The sequence below is a fragment of the Pholcus phalangioides genome, unplaced genomic scaffold, assembly GCF_987345545.1.
Source record: "Pholcus phalangioides strain wild (caught in Gottingen) unplaced genomic scaffold, Ppha-v1.0 ptg000002l_1, whole genome shotgun sequence".
Lineage (NCBI taxonomy): Eukaryota > Metazoa > Arthropoda > Arachnida > Araneae > Pholcidae > Pholcus > Pholcus phalangioides.
Genome location: NW_028301595.1, coordinates 3,903,192 through 3,927,990, shown reverse-complemented (window position 1 = coordinate 3,927,990; position 24,799 = coordinate 3,903,192). Strand labels below are relative to the sequence as shown.

At 38.3% G+C, this 24,799-nt stretch overlaps 1 protein-coding gene across 3 annotated transcripts; it reads left to right on the top strand.

Annotated features, from left to right (window-relative positions):
- Nucleotides 1-1,863: 1,863 nt before the first annotated feature.
- On the top strand, nt 1,864-24,561 carry LOC149089094 (uncharacterized). 3 transcript variants are annotated; one of them, XM_089237233.1, is made up of 4 exons: nt 1,869-2,327; nt 13,133-13,676; nt 13,710-13,738; nt 22,840-24,561. In XM_089237233.1, the coding sequence occupies exons 1-4, from the start codon at nt 2,316-2,318 to the stop codon at nt 23,938-23,940; spliced, it is 1,686 nt and encodes a 561-aa protein (XP_089093359.1). In that variant the 5' UTR covers nt 1,869-2,315; the 3' UTR covers nt 23,941-24,561. The 3 variants fall into 3 exon arrangements, with proteins under 3 accessions (XP_089093357.1, XP_089093359.1, XP_089093358.1); XM_089237231.1 differs by having other exon boundaries at nt 1,864-2,327; nt 13,133-14,032; XM_089237232.1 differs by having other exon boundaries at nt 1,870-2,327; nt 13,133-13,738.
- Nucleotides 24,562-24,799: the final 238 nt, after the last annotated feature.

Below are 24,799 nucleotides of genomic sequence, written 5' to 3'. Positions count from 1 at the left end.
AAGAACAAAAAAGACTAGTCAGAAACATTCACAGCTTCTTTCTTTCTCTCTCTCTCTATGGGATGATTCCATATCCAAAAGAAGAGTAGAAAATTGAAAGAAAAATAAAATAGAATAGTAATAATAAGAACAAGAATAACACTAAAGAAGAGCACCGACCACCACTCGCTCGCTCTGATTTCCTCCAACTCCGAGGTCAGATGAACCGAACTCTCCAAGAAGTGGACCAACAAGAACCAAAGAAAAATAAGAGTGAAAAAGAAAGTGAAATCATCCCTTTTTTTTTCTATTTTATTCATTATTATTTTTTGTTTAATATACGGTGGAACCCCGTTTATACGACGTTCAAAAGAACGGCTCAAAACGTCGTATAAATGCGAAAGTCGCACAACCGGGACTTATTAAAAAAAATTATCGTCAAAAGACACGTAAAATGCGTATTACAAAATTCAATGTGTTTGATTGCATTTCTGTTATTAAAATTTTTATATTATTTGACTTGAGAAAAACGTACTTGAGAGAAAAAATTGAATTTCAAGATCGCATTTTAAACCGCTTAGAGAAATGATATTATCTTTGCTTATATACAGTCGAATCCCGTTTTAACGAATACCGTTATAGCGAAAATCTCCTTTTAACGAACACTTTTCTAATCCCCCAAATAAGTTTACATAGAAGAAGAAGCAATGCTAGGCAACCTGGAGTTCCTTTATTACGAAATTTCGTTTTAACGAAGTGATTCCTCCGGTCTCTTGCCATTAATTATAACAAGATTTGACTGTATATCGCACCTCAAGCAAAGTGCAAAGCACCTCAACGAAAATGAAATTCTACTGGAAGTTCTACAAGGAACTGATACTGTGTCGGTACCGTATATGTCTCTTATTGGCAGACCAGTACCCAGTGACGTTTTAACGCATGGGGGACCACCCAGGCCTTGCCCGGAGCCCTCAAGAGAAGCTTGTCGTCTTGGCTCAGTGAGCGCGGTCTTGGAGCTTCCGTGTGACAACACGGCTCTGTTAATTTTTTTTCAGTACCCTGGACCAGTACCCTTAAATGCTTACAATGGAATTTCCCACCGTCTGGTGATAACGCTGGAAAACATTGGGAGAAATCATTCTGGAAGGACATATGGCCGTCTTTCAAACGATTCAAACCCGTTTCTTTGGGGCTCATCGTGTCGGGGTATTCTCAGAAACAAGCAATAAGCAAAAATCATTTAAATGTCCATTCTAGAAAGCCATCAGCCTGCTCAACGGTTATTTTCGTACATGTCAACAATCACCCTAAAATTTATGGTGCTTATGGTGATAATATGAAGAACTGATAACCAGAAGAACTGTTTCACTGCATACAAAAATTACGCGCATTTGATGTATACAAATGAGGTAGTTTTAAACGATTTGGAGCTCGAGTCGATGTTGAAAACGTCGAATAACTGAAGTGTTTTGCCTCGAATAAATAAATTATTTTAACATCAAAATGTATTGGGAACCAATTGCGACCGAAGCCACGCGTCGTATAAATGTGAAAGTCGTATAACTGAGAGACGTATAAACGAAGTTCCACAGTATATTATGTCTATCCAAAAAGGATGGTTGATGAGGCAACAACAAGACCAGTAAACGCATCCACACACACACAAGCGTTGTTCCTCCTCCTCCTCCAATCTTAATACCTGCCCAATAGCTTTCTTGCTTCTCTCTCTTTTCTTATTCCTCCACTTTCTCTCTCACTATCTTCTTAAAACTGAAAAATACCTGTCTGTGTCCTGATTTCCTGTCCACTAGCGGCAAGGCCTCAAGGAAAAGAGAAAAAGGCATCTTCTTCTTCTTCTTGAAATGAGGAGGAGGATGGATGGATGATGTGGAGGCATCTGAACACTAGAGGAAGCAATAAGACTGGACGACAAAAGAAGGGTGCGAAGGGACAACATCATCATCACATGCTTTTTTTTTGCAATGGACCATTAACATGGGTCGAGAGAGAGGGGAGGGGGCAGAGGATGTGTGGAAGTGGTCAGTTGTGTTATTTTTTTTTCTTTTCACTTTCAATTCGGGAGGTGGGATGACACCGTTTGGTTTGGATCATGGTGTCGAGGGGGTATATAAGGATGTGCCCTCGGATCCATCTGGCAAAACACTTTCGAACTTTCTCTTAACCATCTTCACCTCCATAAGGATCTCTCTCATCACTTATATACCTTTAAGATCTTCTCTCTCTTCCTTATATCGGATCATTCTCTGGTATATATATATATCTTTGATTTTTTTTTTCAAACCAAAGGACTTGGTATTTCTGTGCGAGGAACAATCATGGACAGAAAAGTGAGTTTGAATTTTTTTCTTTTATTGTCTTATTTTGTATTTTATGGTATATCGGGATTGTGTGATTTATGTTTCCTCAATTTATAAACTAGTGTAAATATTATTTTTTATTGAGTTGGTTTAATTGCTTTATGTCCATTTCTCGAGCTACGTTGGTCAAAGTAGCCCTATGCTGACTTGAGACCGAAAGTGAAAGTTCCTTGGAATACGATGAAGTTAATTCATACTTTTTGGTAACTCTCAATTGAAAATAGAGACTAATCTTCATATGGGATACATCCATGAAGACGATAGTTCGATATTTATATTACTTAGAAACTTTATTTGTCCATTTCTCGGCCTGAATTGATCTAAATGGCCCTATGCTGACTTGCATTCCAAAGCGAAAGTTCCTTGGGATACGCTGGTGTTGATAACATATTTTTTGGCAGTTCTCAATTGGAAATATAGAATAGTCTTCACGTCTGATACACCAGTGGACACGATATTCTGATGATGATATGATTATTCCTTAGAGACTTTATTTGTCTATTTCTCGGCTTGCATTCATGAAAGTGGTCTGATGCTGACGTGAGTTTTAAATGGTATGTCCTTTGGGGTTTCTTTTGGTGAATCCATTCATATCAGTTTTGTATGATACCAATACGGTAACTACGAAAGCCTCCTAGATGCTACTATCTATATCTTTGAAAGTCTCTATTTCCCGAGGATTTTCTACTGACTATTGAGAATTTAGAAACCAATTTTAATTTCCATAACACAGTCATGTGTACCTTATTCTACAATTTTCGCTTGTTAGCAGCGTTAAACATTGCCTTGGTTTTGTTACTTTGCAATCCAGAGGAGTACCGATGGCTTTAAGTAATATCAATAACTTTATATTGGATGTTGAATATCCCAGAAAGCAATTTTCTGGCATGCGTTTCCCTTTTTACTGTTAATTTTTTTATACTGCTATTCAAATGCAGGGCACAAATTTGACTTTAGTTAACTCTGAAAAAGTTGGCATTTTAAACTGATCCGAAAAGGTTTTTTGTAAGCGATTTAATTTAATTTTTCTCAAATTTCAGCTCTTAAATAGTGGAATGCCATAAAAAACAGCCCTAATCACTCATGCAATAATCATGCCCAATTAAAATATTCAATTTAGTTTTCTAATGTGCCTTCGCTTTCGAATTGCAACTGGGAAATTTCGTGTTTAGCCTTTTAATGGCACTATTCCAAATCGACATTAAAATTGATATTATTTTTCTATTTTATAACTAGTGATTTTTTCGCCTAAATAACTGACTATAATCCTCGTAATCCATTATTTGTTTTATCCTGTGAAATATAAAATGTATAAATATATTTAGAAATGTATATAAATGTAAACGGTAAACATTTCCTATATATACTCGTAAGTAGGCAAAGAGTAAAATTTGTTAAAATTATGCAAAATGTTCGTAGGTGTTCTACACAAGGATACGTTCTATCTAAGTTCTATTTTACGTCATCGCCAAAACCCATACATGCTCATAACATAGCCCGAGGCCAAATGTGGGCACTAAAGTGTTATTTTTAAAAGCGGTTTGTTTCTACGGATCACTTTAGTAATTCACGGCACAGTTTCAGACCTCTCAATCGGCTCGAAGAATATTTTCAGATAACTAAAATGACCCGCGTTGCAGTTCCACGTGACTTAGATATCCCGCGGCACATTCCCAGGTAATATAAGTGACCCGGGGTATATTGGATGCCCGGTGCACATTTAAAAATGACTTTAGTGACCTGCGACGGCACTGTTCCGAATCACTTGAATGGCACGCGACACTTTTTGATACCAATAAAGTGGCCCGCACTTTGTAAAAGGTTGAGCACCCTTGACCTAAACTCTATGATTCTATATAAATCTTGAAATAAATCCCATGGCGGATCTATTTAGGTAATAGTATTCCTCTCGTCCGTAACTGTGACTAACGAACAGATCATAAGTATATATAATCACAAAGTTAACTAATTCAAGAGTAAGATCACGTTCTCTCAAATAAGGTTGGTCATAGATAAGGTCTAATCTACCTGCATGCGGTATTCGAGGTCTCGAGAACATAATTTCTACCAGGAGGGATTAGTTATCTGACGTTGTCGGCACATGTCGCACATAAATCTCAGATATCACCACCATTAAGGAGTTCGAAACGAAAAAACACGTTTTTCCTGCTAACCACGAGAGTATCTATCTTTCTATATCCACCGTATTTATTTGGATAACTATTACACAGTGGAACCTCGGACAACGGACACTCCCTGTTAACGGATTATTTTCTGAGTTTCTCCCATGGAATGGGGCTTTAAAATATTTCACTCTCCGTTAGCGGACACTCTGGATAGCGGATAGTAAAATCATGCAAACTCTAATTTTTTTTCAAAGTCAGATTTATTAATTTTTGGTCATAAACCGAGAATTTATCCTGTTCTGATAATATTGTTTAATTCCAAGCTCGTATTGGTAAATATGATGAATCGTCAATTAATTACTTAATTAACTGAACATAACTATGGTCCAGAATGGTAAATTCAAATGGTAATGTTGGTTTTATTTGTTGATTGCATGTGAAGAAAGCCAACATTACAAGACCAATAATGTTGTTATGAATGTTACGATAATTATCTTCCTCACACTTATTTTAATTTAATTTTTATTGCAGAATATATGTGTTACAATTTTTTACATATTTTATCAGACTTTCTAACTTTCTTTGGGAATTATGTATAATCACCGGTAAAAGTGATAGATGTAGTGAAATTTAATGAAATTTTCTTTATCGAGACGATTGGTGATTATGCATAACCACCCGGGGGGTGTATCACTTTTTCACTTTCATATACATTTTAACATTAAAGGAAAAAATTGGATGAGTTTGTTAATTCAATATTATTTTTACTATGCTTTTCATGACGTTTTTGCCTGAAATTTTTTTTTCCATCTCGAAGATTGGGAATTTTTCTCTCATTAAATTGTCTTGAAATCTTTCACTCATTAAATTGTCTTGAAATATTTCATTAAATTGTCTTGAAATATTTCATTAAATTGTCGTGAAATCTTTTGACTTATTAAATTTTGTCATATTTCATTAAATTGTCTTGAAATATTTCACTAAATTGTCTTGAAATATTTCACTAAATTGTCTTGAAATATTTCACTAAATTGTCTTGAAATATTTCACTAAATTGTCTTGAAATATTTCACTGAATTTTCTTGAAATATTTCATTAAATTGTCTTTAAATATTTCATTAAATTGTCTTTAAATATTTCATTAAATTGTCTTGAAATATTTCATTAAATTGTCTTGAAATCTTTCATTCACTAAATTGTCTTGAAATCTTTCATTCACTAAATTGTCTTGAAATCTTTCATTCACTAAATTGTCTTGAAATCTTTCACTCACTAAATTGTCTTAAAATCCTTCACTCATTAAATTTTCATTAAAACTTTTTCCTCATTAAATTTTCATTAAAACTTCTTCCTCATTAAATTGTCGTGAAATCTTTTTCCTCATTAAATTGTCTTGCAATATTTCATTAAATTGTCTTGAAATCTTTTTCCTCGTTAAATTGTCTTGAAATCTTTCACTCCCTAAACTGTCTTGAAATATACTTCACTCATTAAATTGTCGTGAAATCTTTTTCCTTATCAAATTGTCTTGCAATATTTCATTAAATTTTCTTGAAATCTTTTTCCTTATCAAATTGTCTTGCAATATTTCATTAAATTTTCTTGAAATCTTTTTCCTCGTTAAATTGTCTTGCAATATTTTATTAAATTGTCTTGCAATATTTCATTAAATTTTCTTGAAATCTTTTTCCTCGTTAAATTGTCTTGCAATATTTTATTAAATTGTCTTGCAATATTTCATTAAATTGTTTTGAAATCTTTTTCCTTATCAAATTGTCTTGCAATATTTCATTAAATTTTCTTGAAATCTTCCCCCTTATTAAATGGTCTCAGAGCCTTTTTCTGTCCTAAAATCTGTTCTCTCTCTTTCTTGAAAATTTTCTCCCCTCTCTCTCTCTCTCTCTCTGCCTTCAAATCTCATTTTCCTCAGCCTTTAAAATCACTCTCTCTGCCTTAAAATCACTTTCCCTTTCTCTCACGCTCCTCAAATCTCGCTTTTTCCCTGCCCCGAAATCTCTCTTTTGCCCTGAAATCTCTCCCTATCGGTCATGAAAACTTTCCTTTTTCTGACTTCAAATCTCTCTCTCTCTATCTCAATCCCTTTCAGAAATGTGTCCTGAAATCTCTCTTTTTTCAATGTCTTAAAAAATTTTCTCTCCTTCTGCCATGAAAAGTAGCTCTTTTCCTTTCTGCCCTGAAATTACTTTCTCCCTTTTACCAGAAATCTCTCTCTTCGCCTTGAAATATCTCTCCACTCTGAAATTTCTGTTCTCATTGTCTTGAAAATTTTCTGTTCTCTCTCCCGAAAAGAACATCTCCCTTTCTCTCTCTTTATATTTCTTCCTTTTAATCTCTTTATCGGTGCTGGAACCTCTCTCTCTTTTTTTTCTGGCTTGAAATATATTTCTCTCCGTTTGAGAAATGCCCTGAAATCTCGCTTTTTTTCCTCCTTGAAATCTTTCTATCTCTCCCTCTCCCCCCCCCCTCTGCCCTGAAGAATCTCTATTTCAGCCCTGAAATTTCCCTCTATGAATTGGAAAAGTTTACTCTCACTATATACTCTGAAATCATTCTCTTTCTCCCTTGAAAAAAATTTTTCTGCCCAAAAATCTCTATGTATATCTTTCTCTCTCTCAGAAAAATTTCCCTTTTTCTGCCTTGAAATCGTACTATTCTTCTCTGTGCTGGCTTGACAATCTCTTTCTGCTCCTCTTTTCCTCAGAATTCCTCTTTGCTTTAAAAAAAATCTCTGTTTCTGCCCTGAAGAGAGATTCTCTCTCACTCTAAATTGGAAAACATTTCTCTCACTCCCCTGAAATCTTTCCTGCTTCCTTTGTCTTGAAAATATCTTTCTGTAGTGAAATTACTCTCCGTCTTAAAAAAATCTTTGTTTCTACCCTGAAGATTTTCTCTCTGGTCATATTAAAATCTCTGTTTCTGCCCTGAAGATTCTCTCTCAGGTGAGATTAAAATCTCTACCTCTGGAATTCCTCCATATCCTCTCTGAATTAAAATCTGCCCTGAAATCTCTCTCTCTCTGAATTAATATCTGCCCTGAAATCTCTCTCTCTCTCTCTGAATTAATATCTGCCCTGAAATCTCTCTCTCTCTCTGAATTAAAATCTGTCCTGAAATCTCTCTCTCTCTCTGAATTAAAATCTGTCCTGAAATCTCTCTCTCTCTCTCTCTCTCTCTCTCTGAATTAAAATCTGCACTGAAATCTCTCTCTCTCTCTCTCTCTCTCTCTCTCTGAATTAAAATCTGCCCTGAAATCTCTCTTTCTCTCTCTAAATTTGAACACTTATCTCTCGCTCCCCTGAAACCTCTCCTGCTTTCTTTGTCTTGAAAATCTCTTTCTGCCCTGAAATTTCTCTCTGCCTTAAAATATATGTTTCTGCCCTAAAAAATTTCTCTCTCTCTTTCTCCCTATTTCTCGTTCTGACTCTGACTTAAAATCGCTCTTATCTCTACCTACAAATCTCTCTCTCTCTCTCTCTCTCAGGAATCTTCCCAGGAATACACAACACTACTTTAAATGCTTGATCATTTTTGCATTGCCTCATCGAAAACTTGAGTAAATGCGAAACAAAACTCTCCAATTCTCACGCTATACGCTCACTCCCAACACGTAAATAAACTCTCAAACGATTTCGAAACTACTTTCAACACTTCAAAACAAAGTAACGCAGGTCAATGCAAGTGAAAACAACACACACACACAGAGAAACTAATCAGGAAGGAGGAAAAAAAGTAAAATAACACGGTTATAGAGAGAGCCAGTCATCGTAATAATAAATAAATAGACACAACTCACTACTTCGGATGGACGATTCTCTCTCGATCTTTGTTTCATGGTCAACTGCACTCTACTATAAGTAGAATCAAAACACAAGAAACATATTCCGACAGATTTAGTAACAGTTCCGCTAATCCCTTTCTGCTTGAAAAATTTTATTGATACTATTTGAGTAAGTTGTAACAAGATGGATCTATCTCTGATTCCTGATGGGATTCCTTTTTTATTATTATTCTCACAAACGAGCCACGGTCCCGCAACGTTAAATTCTGTCTTCAATTCCTTAAGGGTTTTTTTTGTCTCGTAAATACAGGTCCTTGTCGTATTATTTACGGGTTTTTTTTCAAGGTTGTAACTATTTGGCCTTCAAATTAGTCGATTGTCACTTTTGAAGACCTTTTTTTAAGCTCACGTACTGTCGGAATGGTTTTATTTGAAGTCATGTTTCCTGGATACATCATGTAGCCAGTCATTTGTGACTCTGAAATTAAGGATTACGTATTTTTGAGACCTTGTTGTGAGATTATTTGATGTGAAAGGTGTTATTATTTTACCGACAGGAGTCTCTTCTCTAGTGATAATTGTGCACGTTCAGAGTGTTTATCAGCATATATCGAAATATTTAAGGCGACACGGCTTATATTAATAAGATAAATGTTCGGAAAAACCTTTGAAAATACTTTCCAATTTTCATAGGTGCCCTGTTATTTTGCGGAGTTGTCCTTAGAATGGGTTTTCCCATAATTCTGAAACGCTTCGCGACGTGTAAGGAGTAATATAGTATGGTTTCGCTATTTTATTTCTTTTGGCAAATTTTAATATTTTCGAAGTTTAATTTTTTTTAAAGTAGCCTATATTTTTATTCAATGTATACAAAATTTTGGTGAAGGGTTGATTATTAGTATTGAAATTAGTATTGAGATTATTTGAGAATTATTAAGATTAAGTATTGAGAACGTACACACACACGCACGTGCAATGCGACAAACAATTTTTTTTGATGCCATGTAACAAGAACTAATGCCATGTTTCGGATCTAATGAGAAATAATTTCAGAATCAAAGACAAATAATTTCAGCATCAAAGACAAAATGATAATTTCAAAGTCAATGTGAAATAACTTCAAGCATTGATAAAAGTAATTTTAAAATTAATGAGAAGACGACCAGAATTATTGAAAGAAATATTTTCAGACGTAACGAAGACTCATATGTAATGAAAACATTATTTCAGGATTGGTTGAAATTTTGTTCATATTTAATGATACATTTCAGAATTAATGAAAATTAACATTTGGATATAAAGATGATTTCAGAATTGATGAAAAAATATCAGAATTAATCAAAAATAATTTAAGGATTTATAGAAATTCAAATTTTATGAAAAATCATCCCCAGAGAAAAATAAAATTCGTTCATAACACAGCAAGCACTCTCTAAATGACTCGGAGCCCTGGGCACCATTGAACTGTCCTATCAACATGCCACTGTGGGAATCTAAATACCACAATATGACATGTGTGTGCCCTCGGGCTTCACAAAACATTTCTGTTTGTTCCTCAATGTCTGTGAAAGGAAGACCCGTGTTGATGACCCTAGTTCTTTCGATACCGAACCTGAGTTGGCCGCCGATAGATGGCGCTTTTATTTCCGACCCAACTCAATCGCTAGTGAATTGTCGTATGACGATGCTATACGAATTGGCGTGCGGCAAAGTTGTAGGCGTATGCACCACTCGTGACACAAGTAGACACCTCCGTGTGACTAGTTGCTCACCTATTGATATTTAAAAAATATATATATAAAGTTTATTTGACGTGCTTGATGACGTCACTACAATTCTTGATACAGATTTCCCAAAAAAGATCAAATACAATAAATTTACTTTCTGTGAGACTTCCGCCATTTACAAGACACGGTCTGTTAGCTTATAAAGGTTCCTCGTTATAACAGATCCATTTCTATAAAACGCCTTTCACTTGCATGGATAAGCACAACGTATAAAAGAACTTGTTATATAACAAAAAGTCGTACAAAAAAAACACTTTTTTTTAGAAGAGCAAGGCTTCATCGGCGCCCATAACTTATCAGCTCATCCATTCAATATATAACACGTTCCGCCATTTTTTTGTTTTCACTCCCATTGCTTTCACACAAACTTATCTCTTCTTCATCCGATAACTTTGCATTGTACTTATAAAGGGGGGTTTTGGATAATAGTGGAGAGAGAATGAAAAAAAAAGTTTTGATATTGGATTATATTCGATGAGTTCCTTGTTATTTTAATGTTTAAGTTCCATGAAATGAAAGTCTCGAACGGGAAATTTCTTTTCCTGTCGATAAAAGATGAAGTTGGTCAAAAGCGGATTAGAGCTTCCGCTCCGAAATGGATGTCAGATTTTAAGGATAACACATTATTTTATGCCTACTTCTCATTATTTATCGTCTTATAACCCTATTGTTCTCGGATGAAAATGCTTCTGTGATAGGATCATCTCATTTTTCTCTACCCACTACCTCTTCTAATATTTATACAAGATGTTTTACTAGTACTACTACCGAATAATACTTACGGCTATTAAAGGATATATTGCTTTGTTTTTTATTCTCGGATATTTATTCGTTTTTATTCATGAATATGGAGAAAGTTTCCGGTATTGAATTGCACTTTCCTTCTTTATTAGAACTGATGCTTATACCTGTGAAACAAAAGCTTTCGGGTCAGTGGGAAAAACTAAAATATAATGAGAAGCAGGTGCAATATCGTTATATGGGATTCGATTGACGTACAAAGTGCGTTAAGTAAGAACTTGGAGTAAAATCACGAAATATTAGTACAGCGTACAATAATTTATTCTTTTTTCAAAATATCTTTCCTTAGATGATATGACCAATGAACGATGGTCTTATCGTTCATTGGTCTTTGAAAATACCCTTTTCAAACCCAGTAGAGAAGGTTTAGAACCACCTATAGAACAAGCTCGTGACGTCACTGAAGAAAACCATTTCACCTATTGCCATTGGATGTAGCAGGCCGATGCATGCGATATCTTTACCTTTTCTCGCAATTTATTCAATGGCAATAGGAGAAATGACCTTCTTCTTTCGCGTCACAAGCTTCGTGCGGAGGTCTTGTGCTATAGGTGGTGTTGGGGTGAATCCTACAGCTTAAATAACCAACAATTCTCCCACGGAGCTTCCCTTCAACGTCGAAAACGGTCAGAAATCGCAAGGTCCTGATTGTAAGGGATTATGGCATAATTGCAATATTGCATTTACGTATCGTGTTTCAGTTTTTAAAAGTTTGCGACAACACATATCAAGAAAGTTTCGTGAACAGATAGAGATTTCAGTTTTGGAGGGTTCACTCTCTCTCTCTGAGGCCGCTTCCACAGGAAAAGCCTTCTCTAATTTCTTTCGAAAGTGGGACCATTGCATATCATCTGACGTCAGATACTTTGAAAAAGAATACATTATGTTTTGCTGTACTTATATTCATTGATTTCACTCTAAGTTCTTATGGAGTCCACTTTTTATTAAACACAGGGTTGTCCCAGAATTTTTCCTCTAAAATGAAAGAGCTTATAGTACACGTCGAAACAAAATGGAACTCAGGGTCACAATATTTTTGTGTGTGTGGGGGGGGGGGGCAGATTTTTTATTTCTACTCACAGGTTACTTTAGGCTCTTTTGTTTTCTCTCTTTCTTTGTACCAGTGACAAATTCCGTATAATTTCATGTTAAAATTCGTTGAACACGACAGCCGATTCAGAACTGTGCCGCCAAAATGAGAGGGGTGATAATAAATGTCAACGCAACTCAAGGTCGCAACCCACTTATTCGAGGAATACGCGCATAGCACTCTTCAAAAATCGCCAAATATTGACTATTTTGTCGAATCATAAGCAGCGATAGGAAAATTTCCTCTTTCTAGTCACGGACTATTACTGGGAAAAATATATCGGCCCTTTTTTCTCACGAACGTTATTATGTACATGCATGGTTGGGAATTTTTTTGCCCTCTCTCACTGGTTACTTTAGGACCTTTTGTTTTCTTCAATTATTGCGCACCAGTTGCTTAAGCTGCGCTCATAGCGGAGCGAAGACGTACGAGTGCTGATGATTGCGACTAGAAAGAAAAATAGGCATAGGGTTAGAAGAAGAGATGTGTGTCCGCACATAGTAAAGGAGCAGCAGGATCGAGAAAATTACAGGATCTGAGGGGTTCTGAAATTAACGGACCAATAAGTAGATAGCGAAAAATCAGCAGATCGAGGTGAAAATAAACAAGTTTGTTAAACTTCCGCACCTCGTTGAGTGGCCTCTTTCATTTTTTCGCCTCACTCCTCTAGTATGTGCGGTGTAGAATAAAATAATACAGTTTTTTTGCCGCTATAAATAGTCTATATTTGCGCGGCCTTAGATTCCATGTTAATTAAAATGCAATAAACATAAAATTCATTCGTCTTGTTTGTCTTGGCGTGTACTATCACCCAGCAGAGATCTCGGACACCTTCCTTCGTGTTCAAATTGAAGTTAAATTAAAGATTTTAACATTCAAATCGACGTCTTTTAACCTCTTCATGTATATGAATGCTTCTTACAATGAAGTTTGAGTCTGCGATCCTTACGATGATCTGACAAAATTTATTGGGAAGGTTCATATAGTCTCAGTCTCCTAGGTTCCAGCGCCTGTGCAAACAATCAGTTTCGTGCATACTTTGCATTAATAATTAGAGAGGACATCTTTTTCTACATGTATCATCTTACTTGTTTACCTTTGCAGCTATTTTACAGCTCTGATTGATATATTAGCATATTAACTTTACTTTTTTCAAATTTTTCTACTTGCAGGTTTTCTTGCTCTGTTCTCTCCTGTTAGCATCCTTCTTGGGATCCAGTGAGCAGAAAGGATACAATGTTGGTGGAGCAGGTGGACAGCAAGGTTATGGTGGTGGACAAAAGAACGGAGGTGGAGGAGGAGGAGGAGGAGGAAATGGAGGATACGGAGGGGCCGTCGCTAACGGTGGTTCACAGGCCGGATACGGCGGTGGACAACGAAACGGTTTCTCCGCCGGAGGTCAAGGAGGATCAGGATACGGTGGTGGCGCATCCGGAGGGTATGGAGGAGGCCAAGGAGGAGGAGCCAAGGCCGGTGGATTCGGAGGAGGTGCCGGAAGTAGAGGATATGGTGGCGGTCAAGCAGGTCAAGGAGGATACGGTGCTGGTGCAGGTGCAGGACAAGGCGGATACGGCGCTGGTGCAGGTGCAGGCCAAGGCGGATACGGCGCTGGTGCAGGAGCAGGACAAGGTGGATACGGCGCTGGTGCCGGAGCCGGACAAGGTGGATACGGTGCAGGAGCAGGCCAAGGAGGATACGGCGCTGGTGCAGGAGCAGGCCAAGGAGGATACGGCGCTGGTGCAGGAGCAGGTCAAGGAGGATACGGAGGACAAGAACAGGTTAGACCCGGCCAAGCCGGATATCAACCCGCAGGTGGTGTTGCTTTTAACCATGCCCATGCCAGCGGACTAGGACACGCAGGTAACGCTAATGGTGGTGGTGGTAATGGCTTCGTAGCAGAAGGCCCTGGTCGTAATGATGGTTTTAGTTCTGCAGGAGGAGGTGGATTCGTCAGAGAACAGGGTGGATTCAGTGGAATGAGAGGCGACCCGGGCATCCAAACAGTATCCGGTGGTGGAGTTGGACAAGGGAATTACAAAGGGTCTGATGGAGGATATGACCCAAACGTCCGAGTAAGTTCTACGAGTAGGAGATAGGGAGTGAGAGAAAGAAATGGAAAGTTTCGCGAGTGAACTCAAAACTCCTGTCATAAACTGAACGGGCAAATAGGCATTGACGATTCCCAAAACAATTACGTTTCTGTTCCCTCCCCCTTCTGTACTAAAAATGGGCAGTAGTATGAAGATTGACGCTCGAAGAATGCGATACATTCAAGCCGATCATTTTAGCAGCTACTGAATTCAGGCCTCATTCTCTACCAAAAACTTGGATAAAAGCGAAGGTGTCTCAAAAGTACCATGTCCCCCCCCCCACCCCCGGACTGGTGATGTTGAGGTGGGGGGAGCATCAGGCTGGAATTGCAAGCCTTTCCAGATTACGTAGTTTTACTCAGAAGTCATATTACCAGATCTCATAATTATAACCCCCCGGCAGCGCCTTTACATTGAGACGGCACTAACCAAGAGGTTTTTCCCGATGTTTCTTTTTTTCGCAGTTTCATCAGAAATCATGTAAGACAGTGGATCTCAAACTTTTGTCAGCAGTGGCTTCTTTGCCCAATTCATGATCCGTCTGCGGCTCTCTAGAATAGTTAAGTACAGTGGTTCTCAAACTTTTGTCACCGATGGCTTCCTTACCCAATTCATATTTGTTTGCGGCTCCCTCAAAAAGTTTAGTAGATATTCTGCACTCATCGTGAAAGAATCACTTGAAAACGTAAATAAAGGAACACAATTCAGTATCTCCAGCTCACAGAGACGCCCCCGACAAAAGTTGGCGGCAGTGCTAGGAGCCGCCACGACGCACACTTTGAGAAACACTGATATAAGATACAAACACAAACTCGATGAATCACCTATCAGTATATTTCCTTGTTGTCCGCTTCTCATCACCTATCTTTCTACAGTCTGTTTCGAAACAAACGCTTTAAATATCTATATTTTGTATCATTCCTTTCCTATCTGTTTCTAAAACAGAAACTTTCCAGATCTTCTGACTTCCACAAATCGTGGAATTTCTAAAGAAGTATCTAAAATTTCCACTCTGGCTGGACTTATATCTTCCCATTAACAATCATTGCATCGCATTGCTCTAGGGGGAAAGAGAATCCATAATCCATCCTGGGAAATCCATTACCGACTTACACTTCTTGCCCTCAGGGGGAGCGAAGTCTTTATCATTCTTCAAACGACAATTTGCAGTCTTCACGTGGTATACATAGATTTTAACCCACTATGATCTTCCTCTTAGGAAGGGTTTCATTCATTCCGAATCTTTCTTATTTTGTTCATTTTTAAGGGTTATAACCCCCCCTCGGTAAAAAAAATATGGCGATGATGTGAATTACGGATGTGAAAAGATCTTTACTAATTCAATTTTCCTCGTAATTAGCCTCAATCTGCATGAAGACGTTTCCCCAGAAATAGACATAAAATTTAGAATAACAATAGAAAGTCAAAATGCAAAACAACTTCCGTCTTTTTTTTATGAAGTTCTTGACAGCTTTTTTCACGCGTTAATCACGTTACGTGAGAACGTATCGCCGTACATACCCTCCCAAAGAGAAATGAATTCCATCTTTTTTACAGAGTGTATAATCAAATCCCGAAGGGAAGAGAAAACTTGTTCCTAAACGTGAAAGAAAAATTCAAAACGATGAATAAGATTATAAATGGAAAAAAAAAAGAACTCAAATTTGAACAAAAGATGAAGAACAAGGAGGAAGAGAAGAGAGAGAGGTTCGTAATCAACTGAATTATGGTGTAAATGTCAATATGATTCACTCTCTCTCTCTCTTCCTTAAAATAAATAATTGAAAAAAAAAAAAGTGTCTGAAAGCTACCGAACAACTTGACGAAAAAGAAGTAGAAAATTTGATTTTAAAAAAGGATCTAGATAGCCTAATTCGGTGCATCTAGTTTGAAATATCATATTACTACTGTATTATAATATCAAACAAATGTGTTTTTAGGTCAGACGGAGGCCTTACTTCCAAAAAAGAAAAGGGACTATTTTAGTAGAATTTTTGTGTGCTTCCTTGTTTGATGGTCTGTTTAGTGGAGATTTATACCACATGGGGGCGGGAGGAGAGTTGATAAAGTGACTGAATAGACACATTTCGACTTTGAGTCATCAGTTAGTACTCGTTTGAATGATCTTCCGTTTTTGGTGAATGGTTTCGTTACAGTGAATGAATCAAACGTACCAGAACTCTGCCGCCGGACTTATATCATTGCCGAGATCTCTTCCAGTTCAGCTTCGTGGAGTCTGGAGAAAAGTTGACATGTACAGGAATGGAGTCTGTAACTGATGGTCGATGATTATTGACCTTAAAACTGTATTCGGACCGGGGATAGACATAGAAGCTTCAGTGAAATGAGAGTTTTCAGAAAAAGTCAACATCAGTCATTCGTTAAATCATTTAAAGTTTTGCAGTTAAATTTTCAACTAAATTGCCTGAGCTCCTAAAATCTGCTCCATCAAACAATGTGTTTTTAGGTCAGATGGAGACATTGTCGAAAAAAGGGACTATTTTAGTTGAATTTGTGTGCTTCCTTGTTTGATAGTCTGTTTTGTAGGGATTTATGCCACATGAGGACGGGAGGAGAGTTAATAAAGTGACTGAATAGACACATTTTGACTTTGAATCATCAGTTAGTACTCATTTGAAGGTTCCGTTGTGATCGACAGGTACAGGAATCGCTTTTGAAATTGGTGGTCGACGACTATTCATAGACAATAAAACCGTATTTAGACTGGGGTAAACATAGAAGCTTCAGTGAAATGAAAATTTTCGGATGAAGTCAACATCAATTTTTCATTGCATCATTGAAGTTGTTTTTGCTGTTATGGCTCCCCTAGAGCCCTGAAATCTAGACGTGCCCTTCCCTAAACTTCTAAAATCTGAAATTGAGCTCCCACATGTCCTATATTCTTATTAACCCTTCAATTTTCAAACATTGAAATATCCAGAGAATAAAATTTTTGAGGCTTTATATTGAGTAAATGGAGGTACACTGAATGCTATTTACATGACAGAAAACAAAAATACTGCCGATATTTAAAAGAATATGGGTTGTTGCACTTCAGGGACCACACTGTACTTATATGATTTACATAAATTTGATTAGTTTAAAAATGGCATTTATTGTTTGCTAATTTACTTTTCCATCGTTGTTGAATACAATACACTATGTATCCTCCACACATGGTCTCTCTCCAAAATTCTAGGGTTCAAAATCGTTCTTGCTTGGTTTGTCAAGGAATACGAGACTGCTGGTAATTATAGAAACTTTATAAACATCTCACAAGTAAAAATCGAATCTATAGAAGTTGCTTGGAAGCATCAATACCGAAACGAGCTCAAAATATGTCTTTATTTGAAAAGTATAAAAAGCTGATGTTGCTTGAGAGCAACAACGCTGTCTAAAAAAGAATTCAGATAGTGCTTGAAAAAAACCTTGTTGCTGAGAATTTACAAAAGAAAAACTAATTAGGTTCTAGAATCCCTCATAATACTGGCATTTTATAATTCTTAAGCGATAACAGTTCAGTTTATAATTGTTAAGAGATACATTTTGAGTTGTTTTTTCCTGAGGAAGAAGTAAATTGTTGTTCTACGAGACGTGAACTGATATTAACCCCTTACCGATCAGGGACGAGCTAATATCGAATTTGAATTTATAACCCTTAACATATTTATGTTCTCAGAGTTGTGATTTGTGTTTTTGCTGGTGCTGCCATGTGTTTTCCGTATTTTTAATTGAAGAATTTTCATGTTATGCAATTATGATGGTGTAGTTCATCCTGTTCTCATGCACAGAGACTTTTTTTTTTCAAATGGTAGGACGGGGTTGTTAGTAGTATTTACATGCTTGCTTGAATTTTTGTCGTTTCCTAGAAACCCATAAACTAGAAAGGAAAAATCGATCTCAGGAAAGGGCCAGCCCATTCAGGTTGATTGGAACCTTTGCTCACATCCAACAATAACTACGTTGATCATCAAGAAATAGGGAGGGGACCACGTGTAGCAGACTAAGGTGTAAGAAAAAAAAATAGAAACGAAATGATAATACGAAGAAAGAGAATCCATCTTCCAAGCATTTTGGTCGCTCCTCTTCATAGAGAGTAATTTAAGATTCAGAACACGAAAGTCTGCTTCTTCTCTCAGAAGCCTACAAATTGCTACTGGATCGGCCTGTAACTCTTTCTTCCTCATCATCTTCCCATAAAACTCTAGAAAGAAAAGATGTTCGTAATCTCTCTTTGCCCCTCTGTCTACAGTTTAATTCAGTCATGGAAGTTGTTGTGACAGACACGTGGTTACTCGATATACCTGACAGGAATCATGAATCTTGTTTTTCTTGTGTGTGGCTTTTTTGGGTGCGATGCTCCATTTTTCATCTCCCATTAACAGAAAAAATATCATCAGTTCGACCTTTTACTGGAATCATATTCCTCCCGTCTCGATTATAGTATGAATATTTATGGGAAAAATCTGGTTTAAAACTATTATAATGACGATCGGGAAGAAAGTAATGGTTTTGAGAGAGGTTCGTTCATGACATGACTCTAGAATTAGTTCACTAGGCGAGGCCTAAATGAGAGCGGAAAATATTCGCTAAATTATTTGTTTCTATTTTGTGTGAAAGGAAATCTTATTTACCTTCTAAAGATGGGATCTTTAATGGCGGAGTTATATGGTTTTGCCGCTTGAGGGCTGTGCAAGTTCGGAAGCCTTTCTCCCATTCTAATTTAAGTTTTTTACCCCTCAAATTTGTCGAGTTGTGTTGTAGCTCATTCGGCTCCCGATCCTGTAGCACACTTTCTTCGTCGCCCTTTTGGGCACATGACTTCAAGCTATCTAGATCACTTTTTTGGTCACTAGCGTGCTTGTACACGATCCAGGTTACTCTTTTGGTAGCCTTTGATGGTCTATCAGACCATCTGATAGACCATCAGATGGTCTATCGCTCACTAGGTCACTCTTTTGATCATTCTCATGCTTGCACACGCCTTAGGTCCTCGCTCTTAAAGTCGATGTTTTCTTCTCTCACATGCTTCAACACTGTCTTGGTCACTCAAGCGATTGCACACTTTTTTGACCCCCTTACGTGCTTGCACACTGTCTATGTCACTCACTGACATTCTTGTAACCAGATCGTGAGCCGCTGCTCTGTCTCAATGTAGAGATATATGCAGGTGGTTGAAGAAGACCTGGGCCATGCTGGAAAATGTGCGGTCACGTGTTGCGACCCTATCTCGTGAGGTTTGTTACAGTGTAATAATTGTTATAATGCTGCCATATATTTCAAATATATTTCAAAAAAAAAAAAAATCCATCTTCCATCAAATTTTCAAACTATGAATGAAGTGTAATGATTGAATAATTGTATCGTTGCAGGCATGTTGCTCGCTGTGGCGAGACTTTTCGACGGGAAGATCGGCTTGCATTCTCACTCACTGACCTGGTTTCTTGCTCTCTAGGTCACTCTTTTGGTCATTCATATAATTGCAAACTCCCTAGGTCACTCGTTTAATCACTCACTGACCTAGACAGAGGCGGGTTTGTGGTTTTTTCCCACTGTGACTACAATTTAGCCGCACTTCAAAACGTACTAATTTTCTCAACCAATCATTCTTCAGATTTGGTGTCCCACCGAACTTGTCACCCTTAGCATAGCCCGCTAAGTCTCTCTGTAATACGCCTCTGGGTATTTTCAACCTGTTGCATCGCGGTGCTTGCTCATTGAAATACCCTAGAGAGCTCGGTGTTTATGTTTGATTTCATACTCGTGAGCTTTTTTATGGACTCCTCAATTAAATACCCCATACGGGGCATTTGGCTGAGTTTGAACGTATGTCAGGGATAAGAGAAATGTGTGCGTTTCTTCTTCTGAAGATGGGCAATTCTGATGATGGATGTTTATGGCTGAAAACGTTGCAGATCCCCAAGGCTGTCCAGATTCAAGAAAACTTGGAAATTTGGTTTAATATTATTCGATCTCCTAAATCGACGTTTCTCAATCTTTTTGTCCCTTTGGACCCTTGCAGTTATGCCCGTTCTCTAGGTAACCGTTGAATTAATGTCATATTCAAGGGCAGTGAACCTTAACCTCTTTCCGCCCGTGGTCCTGTTTGCACCACAGTTTCTTCTTGTGACTCCCTGTCTTAACCAAGGACCTTTCCCTTATACAGACACACAGGAGATATCGAACCGAACACTACCAGGCTCTGTTGCTACAGCGATATAAGCACATTTTCCCAAGGAAAGTGGTCACGTAAGAAAGATCCTACCCGTGAACGAAAAAATGATCGGCATCTCCGACAGGAACACCTTGCCTACTAATTAAATGTATTTCTGAGTAAATTTATATTGTACAAATTTTGTAAATAAGGGATGGACCACCCGACTAGATTGCTGTCAGTTTCCCTCTTATAGGAGCTATACTGAATCCTGAAAGTATTTTTTGATGTTTCACCATGTTTCACTTGAAAACGAATTTCTTCACATGTGTGTTTTTGCAATTCAGAGCTCAATTTAGCTCGCTTAACCACCTGTCAAGGCTATCCCTGTACTTGATTTTTCCCCCATGCCCCTCCCTTTAGAATATCTCGGGGCCACGTGGGTGCTGCTATATAGCCCCAGAGGTTGAGTACCAAGCGTTTCAAGTAACCTTTCAAATGATGACCGTGTTATATGTAAGGAGCCTTTGTATTGCAGGGATTCCCTAATTTTACTCCAGTCAGGGCACCTTCAGGCACTCAAGTGGTGAAGTGGTAAGATGTTCATCTACTAAAATGAAGGCGTCCGCCGGTTCGATCCTGGGAGAGAATGCGCCACTACGTTAATTTTCACAAAATTAGGGTCTCGCGGGTCGTGGATTGAGCATGTGTGTGCTCTAGAGATTTCCGTCAGAATGCCGGAATTTCACGGGGGAATCCCAAGGGAAAGGGAACTTCATTCGAGAAACTCTGCCCTGACGTGTTTAAAGACCCACATACTTTTTAATTATATTTCAGAATTTTCCGAGGTTACCCAAACGTACATCGGAACTTAAAAACAAATCCTTAAAATATATATGATAGATGTTACCATCCTTTTATAGTAATTCTCTCCATGATTCCGAAGAATCTTCATGAGTTAAACCTACAGCATCCACGTGAGAGAGAAGTGAAAGTGATCGTGATGTGGTAAGAAGTCATAAGGAAAGCTATCGAAGGAAGTTTTAAAGACGAGAAATTGGTCGTTCCGAAGAAGATAACATAGTAGGAGAGACAGAAGAGAGGGAAATGAGAGAAATATATATTTGGGGTTCTCAGGTTTTCTTTAAAAGAGTTCCGTAGTCGTGACTTCAGTAGCGATTCAATGATTGTGCCAAGACATTAACTCATACTACTTAGCTATGTATAGCAAAGGGTTCAAGAACTATTTCTGGGACTCACGTCTCTCGCATACCATACCCCATGAATTCTTCTTTGAAACGATTATTTTATTGCTTCAAATTATATATATATAATGGCAAGTGCTTTTACTTACTTACGTCTCGGAGGATAAAAACTTTAATATTGCTTCTTGGCATTGCTTTGAGTTCAAACGCAAGCTTTGCATTTTTTTTTTTTTCCTTAAAGAAATGTTTTCAATCACGATAACACATTCAATGTGATTTGAATATTATTGAATTAGCTGTTGAATAACGAACTCGCTTCTCATAATAATTGTTGCAATTATGCATAAAAAAATATAATTATAATCAGATCGTCGGCTTAACAATATTAATGCTTTGAATCGCAATAATTGCTGAATAGTAACGTCATGTTTCGTGTATTGTGTTTTTTTGTGTTATAAATTATATTTATTATTTATTTTTAGCTATTATTAATATTTGACTAATATGATTCCCCATAAATTTATAAATAGTTTATAAATTAATGAATATTTGTATATTTGAATGCGGTTTGCGAATGCGAAAAAGTTTTTCTCACGAAGGGGATAATATTTTCTTTTGTACAGGAAAAGAATGAGTTCACAAATTTTTGTCGATTGAGGGTGCTAAACGAAATCAAATCACTGGAAATACGCAAATCAGATTCCTATAAAATTCAGGGGTACTCATGGGCGTACCCAGCGAGGGGCAGCTGCCCCCCTTCCCCCCAGAAGAGAAATTAAAGTGTAGTAATTTACACGCAGCACAGACATATCAATTTAGTATCGGTGAGTTGCCCCCCCTCTTGTTCAGATCCGAGTACGCCCTTAGGGGTACTATTAACAGCTTATTTCTGAATTTCCCAGTTACTGGTACTTACATGAGGTTTTCAGTGCCATGACGACATCGATGCAGTAGTTTCACCTCGGTCACTGATTTCCAACTGAAGCCTCACAAACGTTTCAGACACAGATCAAAGAAACGTTCAGGTCCGGAATTATGTGATTTGCTTTTACATAGCGTCCTCTATCAACAAAAATTTAAACTAATGTTTTTCTGTACCATAAAAAAAAATCTTCCGTGAGAATAACTTTTTTTCCACACAAACTACATTTTCAAATTACCAATGTCAGCAATTTTTTATGAATTTTCAAACTATTTACTCATTTATGCGACACCCTGTATCTCTTAGAAATTAAATTAAGAAATTGTGTATTGATAATAATAAGTAATCTGTTTTCAGCATTTGAATTTCAAAATATTATAAAGTATGAATATTCGAATTTGAATATTTCTCTTTCAATTATTCTGTTAACCCAAATATGTGATTAGCTTCAACTACTGTGTGTCACTGATTTTTAATCATTAATATTCATATATATATATCTCTCTAGTACCCACCACAGCCTTATCAATTCGAATACAACGTCCAGGATGAGTATGGCAATTCCAACTACAGACAGGAACAAGGTGACGAGAGCGGAAACGTCAAGGGAAGCTACGGCTACACCGATACCGATGGCGTGTACAGGGTTGTGGAATACGAGGCTGATGAGAATGGCTTCCGTGCCAATATCAGGACCAACGAGCCCGGAGTTGGGCCCGAAAACCCAGCTGATGTCATCATGACCGTCGAACAACCACCCCAGGCAGTGATCGACCGATACGCTAACGCTGGTAACCAGAAGGGATACGGAGGTGGATCTCAAGGAGGATACGGAGGTGGACAGCGCGGTAGCGGAGGTGCCGCCGGAGGATACGGTGGGTCTAACGGCGCTGCCGGTGGATCAGGAGGTTACGGAGCAGGTGGTGCTGGTGGAGCCGGCGGATATGGCGGTGCTGGTGCTGGAGGAGCTGGTAGTGGATATGGCGGTGCAGGCGCCGGTGGAGCTGGCGGATTCGGTGGTGCTGGAGCCGGCGGTGCTGGCGGATATGGTAACGGTGCAGGAGCCGGTGGAGCTGGAGGATATGGCGGTGCAGCAGCTGGTGGAAACGGAGGTGCTGGGGGATATGGTAACGGAGCTTCACGAGGTTTCGGTGGCGGTGCTGGTAGGGGAAATGGTGCAGGTGCGGGAGGATATGGCGGTGCTGCTAAGAACGGCGGAGGATATGGCGCAGGTGCCGGTGGAGCCAAAGTTGGTGGCGGAGCAGGTTTCGGCGGAAAGGCAGCAGGTGGATACGGTGGTAACGGAGCAGGAGCTGGAGGAGCCGGCGGATACGGAAACGGTGCTGGCGTCGGAGGAGGCAACGGATTCGGAAGCGGAGCAGGTGTTGGGGGAGGTGCAGGTTACGGCAACGGAGCAGGTGGATTCGGAGGTGGATCTAAAACTGGTTCGGGATACGGATCCGGCGCTGGAGCCGGCGGCGATTCCGGGTACAGTAACGGAGCGGGAGCAGGAAATGGCGGTTCTTACGGTGGGTCTCAGGGTGGTGCTCAAGGAGGATTCGGTGGGGCAAGCTCTGGCTACGGTTCACAGAAAGGCACAAAATACTAAAACAAACGATCACCGGAACGACGACTCTGGACTGAAATTCAATCTTTAGCTTTAACGAGATGCTGATTCCCTGCCTGGTCATAAGCGAGGATATTTAATTCCTCCCATACACGAGTGCGTAGCCTAATAAGCGAGCACAAAAACCCTTATTCCCCCCCCCCTTTTCTTATGCGTAGGTGAGCTCCGTGTATTTTTATTGCCAGTGGATTGTTTTTGCTGTGGTATATATATATTATTGTGTGTGCTGGACTCTATGATCCATTCCGACGAATTGACGTGTCATGTACTGCAACTACAACTCAGCTCAGCACTGAAAGCCATTCTCCTTGTTTTGTGATAAAAAGAAAAGAGGGAGAGAGAGTGGCCCAAGTGCTAGGCTGATTACTATTCCTTCTTGCCCGCCAAATCATTTGCCAAACTTCTCTACCAAAGCCTATTTAAAACAAAAAATGAGTTAATTAATACCATCTAAATACATCTATGTATACGGAAATACACAAATGAAGAAATGGAAAAACCTCTGCTTTTTGTTTAGGCGGGCAGCTGTGAATCGTACTAAAAATATGTAAATGCTATTGTTTGTATATTTGTTTGAAATAAATTTTTTTTTGTTGAGAGAGATATTTTTGTCTTGGTTCATGCTTTCTTTTGTGAAGATTTACCTTCTTTATCACGAAAAATAAGTTCTAGGTTGCTGACTGAGTTAGGTGCACTATCTAAGGCCGTGTCAAGCTTTTTAAAAAAAAGGTTCGTGCCACTCAATAGTGAGCAGAGACAACGCCCACGATGTACAGGGTGTCCCATAAGTTCGTAAATATTTTGAAAATTCATAAAAATTGTTATATTTGAAAGGGTTTGC

Bases quoted from the DNA above. Each gene is read 5' to 3' on its own strand.
- LOC149089094 (XM_089237231.1), top strand. The intron at 14,033-22,839 runs GTAAGTTCTACG...ATATCTCTCTAG, and splicing joins GATATGACCCAAACGTCCGA to TACCCACCACAGCCTTATCA.